The sequence below is a fragment of the Trifolium pratense genome, linkage group LG7 (assembly GCF_020283565.1).
Source record: "Trifolium pratense cultivar HEN17-A07 linkage group LG7, ARS_RC_1.1, whole genome shotgun sequence".
NCBI classification, from domain to species: Eukaryota; Viridiplantae; Streptophyta; class Magnoliopsida; order Fabales; family Fabaceae; genus Trifolium; species Trifolium pratense.
Window position 1 is genome coordinate 59167013 of NC_060065.1, and position 17800 is coordinate 59184812.

The 17800-nt window shown below is 37.1% G+C and overlaps 1 protein-coding gene and 1 long non-coding RNA gene across 3 annotated transcripts; one reads left to right on the plus strand and one right to left on the minus strand.

The window, feature by feature from the left end:
• Positions 1-13170: 13170 nt before the first annotated feature.
• Positions 13171-15637, minus strand: LOC123898915. Its single transcript, XR_006805462.1, has 3 exons — positions 15518-15637; positions 14001-14259; positions 13171-13816 (listed from the first exon to the last, which is right to left on the minus strand). It is a non-coding gene; the product is annotated as an uncharacterized LOC123898915 (long non-coding RNA).
• On the plus strand, positions 13594-15863 carry LOC123898914 (aquaporin NIP6-1-like). Of its 2 annotated transcripts, XM_045949952.1 has the most exons (6): positions 13594-13836; positions 14012-14236; positions 14397-14591; positions 14852-14913; positions 15006-15215; positions 15247-15863. In XM_045949952.1, exons 1-5 carry the CDS (start codon positions 13594-13596, stop codon positions 15211-15213), a joined length of 933 nt encoding a protein of 310 aa, XP_045805908.1. In that variant the 3' UTR covers positions 15214-15215; positions 15247-15863. The 2 variants fall into 2 exon arrangements, with proteins under 2 accessions (XP_045805908.1, XP_045805907.1); XM_045949951.1 differs by having other exon boundaries at positions 15006-15863.
• Positions 15864-17800: the final 1937 nt, after the last annotated feature.

The following is a 17800-nucleotide window of genomic DNA, read 5'->3' on the forward strand; positions in this document are numbered from 1 at the left end:
CTATTAGAAAATATAGTAAGGGTTTTACAGACGTAAAATCTTTTTTACTTTTTATAGGGTAATTAATTCTTTTGCGTATTTTGTATATACTTCTATTACTTCTATTACTTGTATCATTCTTATTTCTTACTTTTGTCCATTGCAATTCTATTGAACTCTAAGAATATCCACATCTATTATACTTATCCAAAAGTATGAAAGAACCATTCACATGAATTGTTAGACAGTTAGAGAACGCAAATCCAAAAACAAATATCGGTTTGTGTCAGACAAAGTGTTGTTGATTTGCGTGTAGGAACAGATAAAAACATCCGATATTGGCGCTTGATAACACCCGTTATTACATACAAAAAGTGACTTAATTCAAGGTAGTTTAGGAGGAAATTTGGGTCTTTTGCCCTTTGTGGAGAAAATACATGAGAATGAAGTTTACTTGCAAAGGAAGAAAAATGGACAAAATGGAAGTAAGTCTAGAATTTTTGTTTGGGGCGAAAATGATGTCGCCTGGGGTGAAAATTAGGGATGATAATTTGACTCATACCCATAGGGTATCCGCAAAAATTACCCACAACGGGTAGGGTAAAAACTCGCAAAAATGAACGGGTATGAGTGCGGGTACGGGTACCTTAGTACCCACCCCGCCCCATACCCGCATAATATATATATATTTATTTTATTTATATTATTATATTATAATATATGTAAATCAATTTAAAACAATACAACTCTACTAAACTATTACATATTTTTAATAAAAATGTTTATTTATAACATAATATAAAAATAATGTGAATATTTAGCATAAATATGAACTTTAACATAAGGTTAGTAATAATTTTGTTTATAATTTTCATTAGTCAATATTAAAATCTTTGATTTTTTTTAAATTCTATTAAAATTATATGATATTTTATAATTGATCAATTTTTTTTTTAGTAAAAATGCAGGTAACGGGTACGGGTATGGGTACCTAGGTACCCATAGGATATGGGGACGGGTGCAAAAGTTGTACCCACGCGGGTATGGGGATGAGTACAAGTATTTTTTCAATCCGCGGGTATGGGGATGAGTACTATAGTACCCTACCCATAACCTACCCATTGCCATCCCTAGTGAAAACTGTTGTGCCTGGGGCGAAAATCCTGAAGTTGTGGAATAAAAAGCTGTCTGAAAAATTTGCTTGGGGCGAAAATGTGAAACCATAGCCATCCTAAAGAAGTTGTGGTTTCGCCTGGGGCGAAAATATTGTGCCTCGGGCGAAAACATGTTCCTGTTTGATGCTGGAAGTTTCGCATGGGTTGAAGAAGTTGCGCTTGGGGCAAAGTGAAGGAAAATTGCATTTAAAAACAGAGTAAAACGCAGCGGAAATTTAAGATTTTCCTTCGGTGGATCCTTGCGAATGGACATGATCAGGGTTTCGATTATTACCTTTGAAGAACAATTCCTCGATTCTGAATTGATCACAAGAACCGCACGATCGCAGTACCTCTAGCCGGTCCACACGAACAGTTTCCGTTCACCTCTTAGTGCTAGCTTCAAGACGACGGTAGAGGGAGATTTAGTGCGGTTAGGGTTTTAGAGAATTTTAAGGTTACTCTAAAATTCAGATTATGTGTGTAACCCTTGACTGAATTACATAAGGCTCTATTTATAGAGCTTATTATGTTGTCTTCAGGCCAAAGTGGTTATTGGACTTCATAAGCCCAATAACCTACTGTAACTAATCGCACCCCACTAATAAGTCATACTTATTTCTCCCGTCATTAACTGTCCTTATGTGTGTGACCCTGTAGGTTCCTATGACGTTGGCAATAATATTAATCTCAATATTATAAACAGTGAGCGGTATCTAGCAACACATCACTGCTACCCAAGTCACAAGAATGTCACGTGATCTGACAAACCTTTCCGTGATAAAACTCGTGTGTATAATTACCCTTTTACCCTTATGTCTATATTGAACACAAGGCATAGTACGTCACCCTTGTTAAGTTCAATATTGGGCCCATAGACATATCTCCCGTTATGTAGGAGGGGTAAATTCCATCTAGGTCACTCATGTCCCTCAGCATGATTCGTGGAATACCCATCAACCAACCTTATAGTCATCCTGTTACGGATAACTTTGATTGGCGACAAAGTACTACACTCCTACACCTAGGGAACATAGTGGTTTCAGGTCGAAGGGTGGAATACACCACTTATCACTATGAGAATATCTTATGACATTTCATAACATACTATGTAATATTCTCATGGTGGGTCAATCCGATATAAATATTACTCTTAATATTTATATCTATGTGAAGACTTGATAACTCTTTATCTATGATCCGTGAGATGTGATCATCAGTCTATCAACATAATAGTCTCTACGTTTTGATGTTATCCCAATTCACATTAAAGCTTGACTGCGGATGTTTTAAGAATAGTGTTCTCATGTGTAATGGATTCTCACGATTAAGTCACACTTAACGTTCCATTCAATGAACTTACTATTCTAGGGACTCTATTATTATTTAACACATAAACATAATAAAGAAAAGCCTTTATTTAATAAGTAAATTATCCAATACAAGTATCATGCAATTATAAATAATTGGCCTCTAGGGCTTACACCAACAATCTCCCACTAGCACTAGAGCCAATCAGGCATACTCCTAATACCTATGCCCCTAGTGTGGCCCTCATGCTTCGGCTGAGCAAGAGGCTTTGTAAGTGGATCAGCAGCATTGTCAAGTGTTGGTACTCTGCATATTTTCACATCTCCTCTATCAATTATCTCTCGAATAAGATGATAGCGCCTGAGTATGTGTTTGGACTTTTGGTGAGATCTAGGCTCCTTAGCTTGTGCGATTGCACCATTGTTGTCACAAAATAATTCAATGGGATCCACAATGCTAGGGAATATGCCAAGTTCAGTAATGAACTTCTTTATCCAAACAGCTTCCTTTGCTGCATTTGATGCAGCGATGTACTCAGCTTCGGTTGTAGAATCAGCAACTGTATCTTGCTTTGAACTCTTCCAGCTCACAGCGCCACCATTTATGCAAAACACATAGCCTGATTGCGACCTAAAGTCATCCCTATCTGTTTGGAAGCTAGCATCAGTGTAACCAATTACATTTAGCTCTTCTTGGCCTCCATATATTAGGAATGAGTCTTTAGTCCTCCTTAAGTATTTAAGGATGTTCTTGACAGCCACCCAGTGAGCCTCACCAGGATCAGACTGATAACGGCTTGTTGCGCTTAAGGCATATGAAACATCTGGTCGAGTACATATCATGGCATACATGATGGATCCTATAGCCGATGCATAAGGGATCTTACTCATGCGGTCCCTTTCTTCCTTAGATGAAGGAGACTGTGTCTTTGAAAGACATAGGCCATGTTGCATAGGAATGAATCCTTTCTTGGAATCATGCATATTAAAGCGTCTTAGCACTTTATCTATGTATGTACTCTGGCTTAGGCCAAGCAGTTTTTGTGATCTATCTCTATAGATTCTTATTCCTAATATATAGGCTGCTTCACCCAGATCTTTCATAGAAAAGCAATTCCCTAACCAAGTTTTAATTTGTTGCAAGGTAGGGATGTCGTTTCCTATCAGTAATATGTCATCTACATATAATACTAGGAATGCGACTATGCTCCCACTAACCTTCTTGTAAACACAAGGCTCATCTTCATTTTGAATGAATCCGTACTGTTTTACAGTTTCATCAAAACGAAGATTCCAACTTCTGGAAGCTTGCTTCAATCCGTAGATTGATCGCTGTAATTTGCATATCATTTTGGCTTCTCCTGGAATGCAAAAGCCTTCAGGTTGTGTCATATACACATCCTCAAGGAGACTCCCATTGAGGAAGGCAGTTTTTACATCCATCTGCCAGATTTCATAATCATAGTATGCAGCGATGGCAAGTAAGATCCGAATGGATTTGATCATCGCAACTGGTGAAAAAGTTTCATCATAGTCTACCCCATGAATTTGTTTGAAACCTTTAGCAACCAATCGCGCTTTGTAGGTCTGTACCTTTCCATCCATGTCAGTCTTCTTCTTGAAGACCCACTTGCATCCTATGGGTTTAATCCCATCAGGAGCTTCCACCAAGTTCCAAACTTGATTTGTGTACATGGAATCCATTTCAGATTTCATGGCTTCAAGCCACTTCTCAGATTCAGGGCCAGTAATGGCCTCTTGGTAAGTCACAGGCTCATCTTGATCCATGAGTAATACATCACCTTGTTCCGATATGAGATATCCATATCTTTCAGGTTCTTGACGTATCCTGTTGGACCTACGTGGTTCTTGTGTTACATAAGCAGGGTTCTCTGTCACAACATCTTGTGCATCCTGCTCTTGTTCCTCCATTGGTGTGTCACTACTTTGTGGATCGTGAATTTCTTCAAGATCTACTTTCCTCCCACTGATTCCTTTGGAAATAAAATCTTTTTCTAGGAATACTCCTGTTCGAGCGACAAACACTTTGCCCTCAGAAGGATTGTAGAAGTGATATCCTTTTGTCTCTTTTGGATATCCCACAAAGAAGCACTTGTCAGATTTAGGTTCAAGTTTAGTAGAAATTTGACGTTTTACATAAACTTCGCAACCCCAAATCTTTAAGTAAGACATATGTGGTTTCTTGCCACTCCATATCTCATATGGTGTCTTTTCAACCGTTTTAGAAGGAACACGGTTAAGTGTATAAGCTGCTGTTAATAGAGCATGTCCCCAAAAGGAGTTTGGAAGATCAGCGTGACTCATCATAGACCGCACCATGTCCAACAAGGTTCGGTTCCTTCTCTCAGACACACCATTCCATTGTGGTGTTCCAGGAGGAGTGAGTTGGGATAAGATCCCACACTCTTTTAGATAGTCATCAAATTCTAGGCTTAAATACTCACCTCCTCGATCTGATCGAAGGGTTTTGATTTTCTTTCCTAGTTGGTTTTGTACTTCATTTTTAAATTCTTTGAACTTTTCAAAGGATTCCGACTTATGCTTCATTAGGTATACATACCCATATCTGCTGTAGTCATCAGTGAATGTGATGAAGTACTGAAAACCTCCTCTAGCATGTGTGTTCAATGGTCCACATACATCAGTATGTATGAGAGCCAAGAGATCATTTGCCCTTTCACCTTTACCAGTAAATGGGGTCTTTGTCATTTTTCCCAATAAGCAAGATCTGCATGTTTCAAAAGATTCATAATCAAATGAATCCAAGAGCCCATCTTTATGGAGCTTGGAAATGCGTTTCTCATTTATATGGCCTAAACGACAGTGCCAAAGGTATGTAGGATTTAACTCATTAGGTTTAATCCTTTTCGTATCAATGTTATAAATTGGCATTTCAAGATCAAGAATATATAATCCATTACTCATTTGAGCTGTGGCATAAAAGATATCATTTAAATAAATGGAGCAACAATTGTTCTTTATTATAAATGAAAAGCCAAGTTTATCCAAACAAGAAACAGAAATAATATTCCTGCTAATGGCAGGTACATAAAAACAGTTCTCTAACTGTATTATTAAACCAGAAGGTAAAGTTAAATTAAAAACTCCTACAGCTAATGCGGCAACTCTTGCTCCATTTCCCACTCGTAGGTCGACTTCACCTTTAGCCAATCCTCTACTCCTTTGCAGCCCCTGCACATTAGTACAAATGTGAGAACCACATCCGGTATCTAATACCCATGTAGAAGAAGTAGATAAATTAATTTCAATAACAAAGATACCTGCTGAATTGGAGCTCTCTACTCCATTCTTTTTATCTTCCAGGTATTTTGGGCAGTTCCTCTTCCAATGTCCAGTCTTGTTACAGTGGAAGCACCTACCCTCCTTTGCAACTCCCCCAGTGGGCTTCAAAGCTTTAGGGGTAGGTTTGGGTTTGGCAACTTCCTTGCCCTTCCCTTTACCTCCCTTCCCTTTGTTGCCCTTCCCTTTGTTTCCATTGCCAATCATAAGAACATGGTTGGATTTCCCTTTTGTTTTCATGTTCTGCTCAGCCTGCCTCAACATGCCCAGCAGTTGTGGCAAAGTCTTTTCCATGTCCGACATGGTGAAGTTCAGAACAAACTGATTAAAACTCTCCGGCAACGATTGCAGGATCAGATCAGTTGCAAGCTCATTTCCAAGTGGAAATCCCAATTTTTCTAAGTTCCCCACGTACCCAATCATCTTGAGCACATGTGGACTTACTAGAGATCCCTCAGATAGCTTAGCTGAAAACAGGGCTTTGGAAACCTCAAACCTTTCAATCCTGGCTTGCTCTTGATAGAGCGTCTTCAAGTGTTCGATCATATCGAACGCATTCATGTCCTCATGTTGCTTCTGAAGCTCAGAGGTCATGGTAGCCAGCATTAGGCACTTTGCATCCATGGCATCATCAAGACGCTTCTGATAAGCATCCCTTTGAGCCTTAGGGGCATTAGCCGCAGGTTCATCCTCAGGGTTAGGTTGGGGTTCCTCAATAGCATACAGCTTTTTCTCGTGCATGAGGACTATCCTCAAGTTACGATGCCAATCAAGAAAATTTGTCCCAGACAATTTCTCTTTGTCAAGAATGCTTCGCAAAATGTTGTTCGAAGTATTGGTGTTTGACATGGTGATCTACAATTGTAAAAGTGAAAATATAAGTATTTGAACAATTTTAATACACATTTAATTAGGCCTTTAATTAAACATGTGCTCCCACTATTTTACTCAAAACAAATGACCCTCGACATTTGATTCGGAAAATCCCGTTGGAAGATTTTCTAGTGAGAATGAGATCCATATTTCACTTCGTTTTAAGTCAGCGTTGGGCTGATTACACAAAACTTAGTTATTTAGGTAGGAAACTCCTTTCCAATTGTATCTCATACAACTCTCATATCCTTTCTATTGGGCGAATAACACTTATTCTATTCCATCACATGGAATAACCCAATACTTGCTTCTAAAGTTATATAATCTTATTATATTCTCTTTAGTTAAGTTAGACCCATTAAATAGCGATCGGATAAATAAATTACCTCACCGCAACTTATCAATATTGACAATGCACTTCGCGTTGGCAAAACCTACATTTGTCGATATTGATCTTGAAGGGCGCTATTCGTTGGAAAGCAATAAAACTTAATATTAATTCCTTTGAGGGCTTTTATAATTAATTTGATCTCACCTTACCACGGCTTACATACAATGACGTCACTCCATACATAATATGCATCAACATACATAATATAATAAAATGATATGGTTATGGCCCCTAGCGTGATTGTTCCCTCAAGCCAATGAGAGAACCTATGCTATATCTAACAAAACCTATACTTCTCCAAGATAGATCTTCATTGCTGTCCTTCCTGTCCTATTTGCTAATCTTATATTACATCACTACAAGAAACTCGTGTTCATACGAGGGAGTGAGATGAGAAAAGAAATTACATCAAGAAAAATATAAGAAAGGCACGACACGCAGGCCGTATTTAAATCCCAAATAAAACGAAAAGAAGAACTAAGGCCATAACCATTCATCATGCAACTTTAATAACAATAAACACACAATTTATTATTATTACATTAGTCCAATTAATAAAACACCATGATTGATCACCTTACGCAGAGTTAGCCGGGGGTTCCGCTGCCCGGTCAGCGGACGGTGGTTCCGCTGACCGTTCAGCGGACGGGGTTCAAAGGGGCAGCGCCCCTTGCGGGGCCTCCGGGGCGGAGCCCCGGAAGCTAAATTTCGATGAACACTTCATCATTGAATCCTAATCGCACCAACACTTGATGCTTTAGATATAAACCCTAGCCGTACTCTGCTTTTACAAAATTGATACAGTAATTATTCATCAAAACGTTTCAGGATTTTGTTCACCATAAACGATTGGATATATGATGCTTCACCAGTTATCGGTTCCGAAGCTCACGCTCACAATCATCCATGCTCACGACAATCACTTAAAACTTTCAATGAACAATATGTTCTGTTTATATATAACAACACAACACTTGTATTGTTATAAACCCTAATACAACCGCCATTCATCAAAACGTTTCAGGACTGCTAGTTCTAGATGAACGATTGGATATATGATGCTTCACCATAAACGGTTCCGAAGCTCACGCTCACAATCATCCAAATTAAACGCCAATCACTTAAACATTCGAATGAATGACACGATCAATGTATCACATACACCGATGCGCCGTATCAGAAATATATATCACATATATATTTTAAAACCGATCAATCAAATTTTATTAATCCTTGTTATTATTATTAATACCGATTCAAAACCATATTAATAAAACAGTAATAAACAACAAACCGATTCATGGTTTCACAAGTGGCTCTGATACCACTGAAGGAAAATTGCATTTAAAAACAGAGTAAAACGCAGCGGAAATTTAAGATTTTCCTTCGGTGGATCCTTGCGAATGGACATGATCAGGGTTTCGATTATTACCTTTGAAGAACAATTCCTCGATTCTGAATTGATCACAAGAACCGCACGATCGCAGTACCTCTAGCCGGTCCACACGAACAGTTTCCGTTCACCTCTTAGTGCTAGCTTCAAGACGACGGTAGAGGGAGATTTAGTGCGGTTAGGGTTTTAGAGAATTTTAAGGTTACTCTAAAATTCAGATTATGTGTGTAACCCTTGACTGAATTACATAAGGCTCTATTTATAGAGCTTATTATGTTGTCTTCAGGCCAAAGTGGTTATTGGACTTCATAAGCCCAATAACCTACTGTAACTAATCGCACCCCACTAATAAGTCATACTTATTTCTCCCGTCATTAACTGTCCTTATGTGTGTGACCCTGTAGGTTCCTATGACGTTGGCAATAATATTAATCTCAATATTATAAACAGTGAGCGGTATCTAGCAACACATCACTGCTACCCAAGTCACAAGAATGTCACGTGATCTGACAAACCTTTCCGTGATAAAACTCGTGTGTATAATTACCCTTTTACCCTTATGTCTATATTGAACACAAGGCATAGTACGTCACCCTTGTTAAGTTCAATATTGGGCCCATAGACATATCTCCCGTTATGTAGGAGGGGTAAATTCCATCTAGGTCACTCATGTCCCTCAGCATGATTCGTGGAATACCCATCAACCAACCTTATAGTCATCCTGTTACGGATAACTTTGATTGGCGACAAAGTACTACACTCCTACACCTAGGGAACATAGTGGTTTCAGGTCGAAGGGTGGAATACACCACTTATCACTATGAGAATATCTTATGACATTTCATAACATACTATGTAATATTCTCATGGTGGGTCAATCCGATATAAATATTACTCTTAATATTTATATCTATGTGAAGACTTGATAACTCTTTATCTATGATCCGTGAGATGTGATCATCAGTCTATCAACATAATAGTCTCTACGTTTTGATGTTATCCCAATTCACATTAAAGCTTGACTGCGGATGTTTTAAGAATAGTGTTCTCATGTGTAATGGATTCTCACGATTAAGTCACACTTAACGTTCCATTCAATGAACTTACTATTCTAGGGACTCTATTATTATTTAACACATAAACATAATAAAGAAAAGCCTTTATTTAATAAGTAAATTATCCAATACAAGTATCATGCAATTATAAATAATTGGCCTCTAGGGCTTACACCAACACAAAGATAGTTGTTAAAGTGACCCTTTTGTTCATCTATAAAAGGGGAGCTTGAAGAAGTGAAAAGGGTTCGAAAAATTGGTGTAAAATTGAGTACTATCTCCATTGTTGAAGCTTCAAGCTCATCATCCATCACCATGGAAGCAAGAATTCATCCATTCCTTCATCTTTCAACATGATCTATTCTCAATTGGATCTTGTAAGTCTCACGATCATGTGTGTTCTGGACTGGGCCAAGGGCTGGCCCAATCCCTTCTGCCCGACATTTAGGGCACGGCCCAATAAGGGGGGACTTCCCCGACACGTCAGCCAATGACGTGTCCTGCTCGACATAACGGATTAGCTCCACGCTAATCACGTGCTCGTCTATCCATGCACGTTGACTCATTCCGCCTTAGCTTAACAGCTAAGCAGCACGTTTAGCACGTGCTCCTTTTTCTAGCCACAGCTGTCACAGAGCCTATCCCTTACCCGCGAATAGCGGAACGGCTCCAACCAAGATAGAGGCAAATAACGGCCTTCCCCTACGATACAAGGATTATCTTGGCAGTTGAGTCTATTGGGCCGGTTATCCCGGCCCAATAGACCAACCTTTGGCCCAGCGCTGGGGGCACTATATAAGCTCTCCTAGACAGGAGAGCCAGGTATTCTGATTCATTACTCACTCTACTTTCTCTCTCTTCTTTTGTATCTCTTGTTCTCTTGCTGACTTAGGCATCGGAGCACCTGCAGGTACAAACCCCCCCTTCGGTGTGGAAGCTTGCTCAACGGACCGGCCTCAACCTTTCTGATCATCAGGTTAGATCAATGTGTAACTAAATCTTCATTGGTTGGATCCTTTAGAGGAATTTGATTCATGTGATTTGAACAATGTAATTGTAATCGAGTTCTTCAATGATTGTATGGATTTGATGTTAATAAATTAGTCTTGTAATGCTATTCATATTTTGATCACATATGAGTTGAATTTAGTCTTCAATTTATTATAAAAATAGGAATTGAATTTAGACCTAAATTAATTGTTCAATGTTCAATTCATCTAAAGATTGTGAGTTGTTCATTGTGATTCTTGGATTAAAGTTTTCAAAACCTCAATTGACCATAAATCTTTCTAAGAGATTAGGGATTTATGATCAATTGGGAGGATTAAGAACCAAGAAATTAAACTTAATCAATGCGCGTTAATCTTTCATGACATCAATGAAATACTAGTACTTCATTAGGACTCACTTGATTACCAAATTCCGTGAAATCGAATGAATCGAAAGGGATCCAATAGCCTTCCCAACCATTGTGTGAATCAATCATTTTACTCTAATCGAATTTTTGAATTCAAGTATACATTGCACAAGAAATCCCCCCAATGTCTTTTCTATTTTTCCCAAGTAAAAGTTCCAATTATCTTGTGTGATTTGTCACAATTCTCGAGGGATCGACAATCTTATATAAAAAGTAGTCTTACTCACATTCACACACTGTAAAACTCATAATTAGAAGGGAGTGACATTGAGGTTTCCTTCAAGAGCAAAACAAGGATAATGAGTGCTTTGATGAAATATGAAGATTTTCTATCATGTTAACTTTTATAGCACTACATAGACAAGTTAAATGAAATCTCATGTGAAGGATGTGTGGTTTATAATAAGTAAAACGTTTACATCATTATTGCACCAATCACCAATGTCTACAAATTCTACTATAAAGTCTTTGAACCAAATTTGCTTTTATATATCAAAAACATAATTAGCTAAAATTAAAGGGATACATTATTGAAGCCATGGCATACGAAAGAAAAGGAATGGTGCACATTACACAACCTAGTACGTATATAACTTGTGATAGAAGAATCCTCTATTTGAAGTTGACCAATTGATACAGAGTGGACTAAGTGGAGGACAAAATGATACAAAACGCCAACTCATTTGACCCTCCTTAGGCTCATTATATTGATGGAGTCCCACCTTTCAATCTAATGCATGCATTTTCTTTGATGTTTGAAGTCCTCTACATTGATCTCTTGTATTCACCTATACTTTTAAAGCAAGCTTGTGGTTAAAATGTTGTTCACATTCTAGTTAGTGGAACAACAAAACATGTATAGAATGAGTACAAATTCACCCAAAATAAAGAAGAAAAAAGAATGAGTGCAATGCTAATGTTTTTAGATGTGTCAAACAAAACTCAAGTACAGGACTGTTGGTGCCTTTCTTCTTTTTTCTTTGCTGAAAACAACATTGCATTAATTGAAAATAGCTTCAGACCATACAATAGATGCATAAGTTCTGGGACATTTCCCAACCAACTTTTGGATCCCATAATTCTAACTACTCCCGCCAAGTTATGAGTTGCAATGTTATTAGCTCTCCTATGCAGGACACTTTACTGACCCTAGTGTTACACATAATTGAAAGTAAATTAAGCCAATCTACAATAACATTATCTATCTCAGCCAATTTCCGTACCATAGAGGCATTCGACAACTACCTTTGCATCAAGTTCTCATACCTTTGTTCCTTGGCCAGATTAAGACACCATCTCAGCCCTTCTGCTTCGGCCAGAGTTGGGGAAATGCTGCATAAAGAACCTTCCCTCTGTGATCGGATTAAATAAAATAATTAACAATTAATAGTCATCCAATGTTTCTTATTGTTTCCAATGTTAGCCAATTGAACTGTTGAGCCTCGAGAGTGTCACAACCATCAATTTGATGGTGAAATCCAAAATGGTATTTCAACTTTAAAGATGACATAGTACAGTAATATTAGAGGTATCTTCTGAAAATAAATCATTGCGAGAGTAAAAAGGGACATTAAGGAGGAAGAGAACCACAAATATTCAAATCATTGAGAAGAATTTGTGCCACACTGCCACCTATACTAGCATGCATACTTGGGGAGACTTTTAGGGTCTTCTACCTACCCCTATATGATTTGATGCTTCACTAAATAAAATAAAGTTCAGACTTCAAACATATATCTAATTGGTTGTGCGTATTTAAATTCACGGTGAAAATGGCAGAATTATGAGCCACATCAATTTTAACAGAAGCCACACTTTAGAGCTTCAACAAGATAACGGTGTCCCAATTTTTTTGCCTAAATCACCACTCATCCAAACATGTGCTTCATTAGTCCTAATTCTTGAGCAGTTTTACACAAAACAATTAATAAAATAATAAAAACCCTGTAAACTTCATAGCATGCCACCAGCAATTTGTCTGCATTATTGAAGTTAAATTTTCAAATTTTTAATCGCCCTTTTTTCAGGAATTAAAGTTCTAATTGCAATCCATGGACTCACAAAAAGAAAAAAATGTCATCATCCATAGATTTGTTTTTGCCTATGTTTGGCGAACCCACAGTGATACCAAACATGTTATGAGGACAAACATCACTCATAGTCCTAGTATAATCCCACCTTCATTTACTTGTGAGGCATTATTTTACCAGTAATCATAATACTACTTTTTAACATGTGTCTTTCCATTAGGGAAATAAGAACAAACAATGTTACTAGTAATATACAAGTTGATATAGGCAATTTTATAATAAAGATTGATTGCATACATATACATATGTACTTCAATAGAAGATGAACCAAAAACTATATACTATAATTGATGCCTAGTGTAGTGTACCGTGAACCAAGCCTTTTTGCTAAGTTCTAGAGTCATGTAAGAGTCACCTCAGTACTGATTGTCCCACCGTCCACTTCCACATGCTGCTACCTTTTTCTCATATCTCAGTTTCAACCACTAATTTGCTTCTTTTCATTTTCCTAGTAATGCCAATCATGCTATACAATAAGTCAACTATACTCCCTTGCTTGTTACTGCTATATATACTTGACATACAATAGCAACAATCACCTTGAGCTCACTTCCATAGTCTGAATTCTGACCTTTTCTTGTCTAAATTAAATTTACTATTGATTGGAGAAATGGAGCATATTAATAATGAGGAAATTCCATCAGCACCAGCAACACCAGGCACTCCTGGTGCACCTCTGTTTGGTGGGTTTAAGTCAGAGAGAAGTGGGAATGGTAGTAATAAGTACAAGAAGTCCCTCCTAAAGAATTGTAAATGTTTCGGTGTCCAAGAATGGACCTTAGAAGATGGAGCTCTACCCACCGTCACTTGTTCATTAATGCCACCTCCTCCTCCTGTTCCTCTCGCAAAAAAGGTATATATAACTGAATTATATTGTTTCTGTTATTAAATACATATAATACAACTCTGTGTATTTATATGTGTGTATGCATAATCTAATCTAATGTAATCAATGCAGACCATATTTCATTGACGTGCTAAGTAGTAAGTAGTAGCCATTGATTAATCCAAAAATACCTGTGTTACAGATAGGAGCTGAGTTTATAGGGACATTTATTCTGATGTTTGCTGGGACAGCCACTGCTATTGTAAACCAAAAGACAAACGGGGCGGAAACTCTGATCGGATGTGCTACCTCGACTGGTCTTGCCGTTATGATCATCATCCTCTCCACCGGCCACATCTCCGGTGCTCATCTCAACCCTGCAGTCACCATTTCCTTTGCTGCATTAAAGCACTTCCCGTGGAAGCATGTAACTAAAGCTTTTCCTTAATCCTTTGGCATAATATACTAATTAATGTCGTTGAAAGAGACATAAATTAATTAAAGCCGTACTTAATTTGCACATATAATAATTATAAGCATGCATATACATATGTGTATAAATATAAATAAATAAATTATAACTGCAGGTGCCTATGTATATTGGTGCACAAGTTTTGGCATCAATATGTGCTGCATATGCTCTCAAAGGGGTTTTTCACCCTTTCATGAATGGCGGAGTCACTGTTCCTTCCGGAGGATATGGCCAAGCTTTTGCTTTAGAGTTCATTATCAGCTTTAATCTCATGTTCGTTGTCACTGCAGTGGCCACTGATACAAGAGCTGTGAGTATTTGTTCCTATAGTTTTTTTTTTTTAAACGGTATTTGTTCCTACCTATAGCAACTTTTAGCCAATAAATAAAGAAATTCATTCAAATTTTGAAATAAAAAAAAGTCAAGGAATACGAAGGATGGGGAATCCCTATACTATCACGCTTGAAGATACCACTATCCAAGTTAAAATATGAATATATACTTGGATGGTGAATGAATGCTCTACACGTGATGAACAATTAACGAAGTCCACGGTTGATGATTATGCAGGTAGGAGAACTAGCAGGAATTGCGGTTGGAGCAACTGTGATGCTCAATATACTCATAGCAGGGTATGTCTATGTCCCAACTCTCACTTCTCATTCTCCCCCTATCCCCACTTCTCATGATCATAAATAAGATGGTGCACTGCACTGAACTGCAGGCCAATAACAGGAGCATCAATGAACCCAGTAAGAACTCTAGGTCCAGCTATTGCTGCAAACAACTACAAAGCCATATGGGTCTATCTATTAGCTCCAATACTTGGAGCTCTAGGCGGGGCAGGTACTTATACAGCAGTAAAGCTGCCAGAAGAAGATGATAACGCAAAGACTAATGCTTCTTCAAACCACCCCAGCTTCAGAAAATGATGATGATGATCAACTTCTCCTGTCTCCATGCTCATCCATCATCATAAAACAACTTAAGACAGACACTACACTACATGATGATTAATATTTTGATATATATATATATATATAATATAGATTTTGTGTGAAAAGCAAACAAGCAAAAATTAGAAGCATTTGGCATGTGCACAAATTAGGTGATATGGTGTATGTCCTATAAATGTGATAGATAAGGTGTAATCAATGTATCTATTAAATCAAGGGTGCGTTTGTTTAAGCTTTAAAAAAATGATTTTCCATTGAAAGTAGATACGTATTTACATACCTGAATTGAATTGAATTGAATTGAAATGAAATCAAACAAGGGAGATTCCTTGGGGATGAGAGGGAGAGCGAGAAGTTTTGGATCGGAAGATATAAAGAGCGAAGGAAGCAATGAAGACACCGATTATATCAGCAATAGCGTCTCTAAAGGAAGCACCGGAAGATCGGAAAAAGCCAAGGTGATCGGCAGCTTCTTTGGCGGCGCCGGCAAGGAGAGAAATGAGAGATGCGATGGAAATGGCGTGGCGGCGGAGGAGGAAGGGATTTGAATTGAGAGAAGAGAGAAAGTAAAAAAGAAGAGTGATTGAGAAACACATTATCATGTGATACAATTTGTCTGCGCCTAACCATGGATCGTCTTCATCTTTCACCTCCATTCCCTTCTTCTTCTTCTTTCACAATTCCAATTTTTTTTGTTTCTCTTGTTCTACGTTTTTACTTATCTAATTAGACAAAAGCTTGGTTATAGTTACAACTTACCAGCTTTTAACTGATGCCAATAAGCTAATCTATCTATTGAGAATTTATAATGTTGGGTAAAATTGATTGTTGAATTAGGTTTTTAAGTTTGTTCTAAAAAAATCACAAGTATTTAGGACCCATTTGGATTAGCTTATTTTGAGGTTATGCAAACAGCTTATGTTATATAAATTAAATTTTATGCTATTTTATAAATTCACACCAGTGAAAATTGTATTTTTATATGTTATTTTATCATAAATTACCTTGACAAACTTGTAATAATACATAAAAATTGCATAAGTTATTGGCATAAGCTCAAAAATAAGTTAATCCAAACGGGGCCTAGTAATAAACTTTTTCACTAGCTTATAGTTTTTTTAGGTGAGATATACTCTACATCCTTCATAATTTTAAGATATTTAACCATCAACCAACGAGAATAACTTACATAAGTAGATTTCGCATGCATATGATTTGTTATATTTTTATAACTTTATTGTAAAAAAAAGAAGTTTGAATCTATATAAAAAAAAAGTTTGAATATACTCGGTAAACTTGTGGGATCTAATTGAGGATTGGGAACAAAGGAGAGCAGATTCTCTCGATTGGAGAATTCGTTGAATTTTTCTCCTGTTAAATTCTTACCATTAAAACATTCCATTTCCAAGTTTATATATTTGCTAAATGCATTCAAAAGTCGTTTAAGTTTCATGTTTGTAACATTTAGATCCTTTAAGTTTTTTAAGTTTCTAAATTGTTTGTTGCACGGCTATCCTTCCGATTAATCAAAATGTGTCATTTTTATCAAAATGTTCAGCAAGACAAAAGTCAACGTTAACCGCCATTGTATCAAGGTAACTGGAAGGGTAACATTGCAACAAGGTTTTGTAATGAATGAAAACCGGAATGCTAAAAGTGCAACAAGTTCAAAATTTAAAGGATCTATGTGTTAGCTAAAAAACTTAAAACTGTTAACTAAAAAACTTTATTTTTCTTACATAGAACTGGTCATAAAACAAAAGCTTGAGTGAATAATTAAAGCTTTGTTACTGAGTCAAAAAATAAATAAAATAATTAAAGCTTTGTTACGGAGTCGCCACAATGAAGTTGTTCTCTAATATTATGCTTTAACCCATGTAATATTCTAGTTTTGCAAAAGCTAGCTAAACTAGCAAAAAGCTATTCAGGACATAATGAAGTCTTCTTTGCCAAAAGGCTTACATGATAAGTTTGGTTGTTGAGTGTATGGCAAGAAACTTGAGCAAGATAGTTAAAAGAAAAGCAATGCCTCATGGCAAAGAAGAGAGAATGGGTCTTCGACGGCAAACACTGTCCTGTCTTTTCTCTACCTTCGATCTCTCGTATTTCCCTATTGTCTTCTTTAAGCACCTAGTGGGCTGGGATGAAAAAATGGCATGGTTTCAGAGAGTGAAAGGGAAAACAGAAAGAGAGATGAAGTGAGAAAAGGTAGAGAAGATGTAAAAAAAGATCGATCGATGTAAGCAAAAGAGTCAAATGCCTTGGGAAGGTGATGACAATGAAGGGGTGGCTGGCTTAAACGCGATACCTTGAAAACCTTGTAAACATGCGTTTACACGTAAATGAACAATCAAAAAATAATTAAAGATAAGTATATAAAGATTACTAATAATAACAATTTTTAAAATAGTAAGCATTCTAAATAGATGACAAATGGTAAACTTGCTAAACAACTCTTTTATTTTATTATATTCTATGATTTGGATGGTTAACATTTCACTGGATATGACCGGAGGAAATTTTTTCAAAGTTATTTCTGTTTTTAAATAAAATGGCAAAGAAA

Coding starts and splice junctions, on each gene's coding strand:
- LOC123898914 (XM_045949951.1), top strand. CDS start 13,594: ATGGAGCATATTAATAATGAGGAAATTCCATCAGCACCAGCAACACCA. Junction 14,237..14,396: donor AGCACTTCCCGTGGAAGCAT/GTAACTAAAGCT, acceptor TTATAACTGCAG/GTGCCTATGTATATTGGTGC. Junction 14,592..14,851: donor TGGCCACTGATACAAGAGCT/GTGAGTATTTGT, acceptor ATGATTATGCAG/GTAGGAGAACTAGCAGGAAT.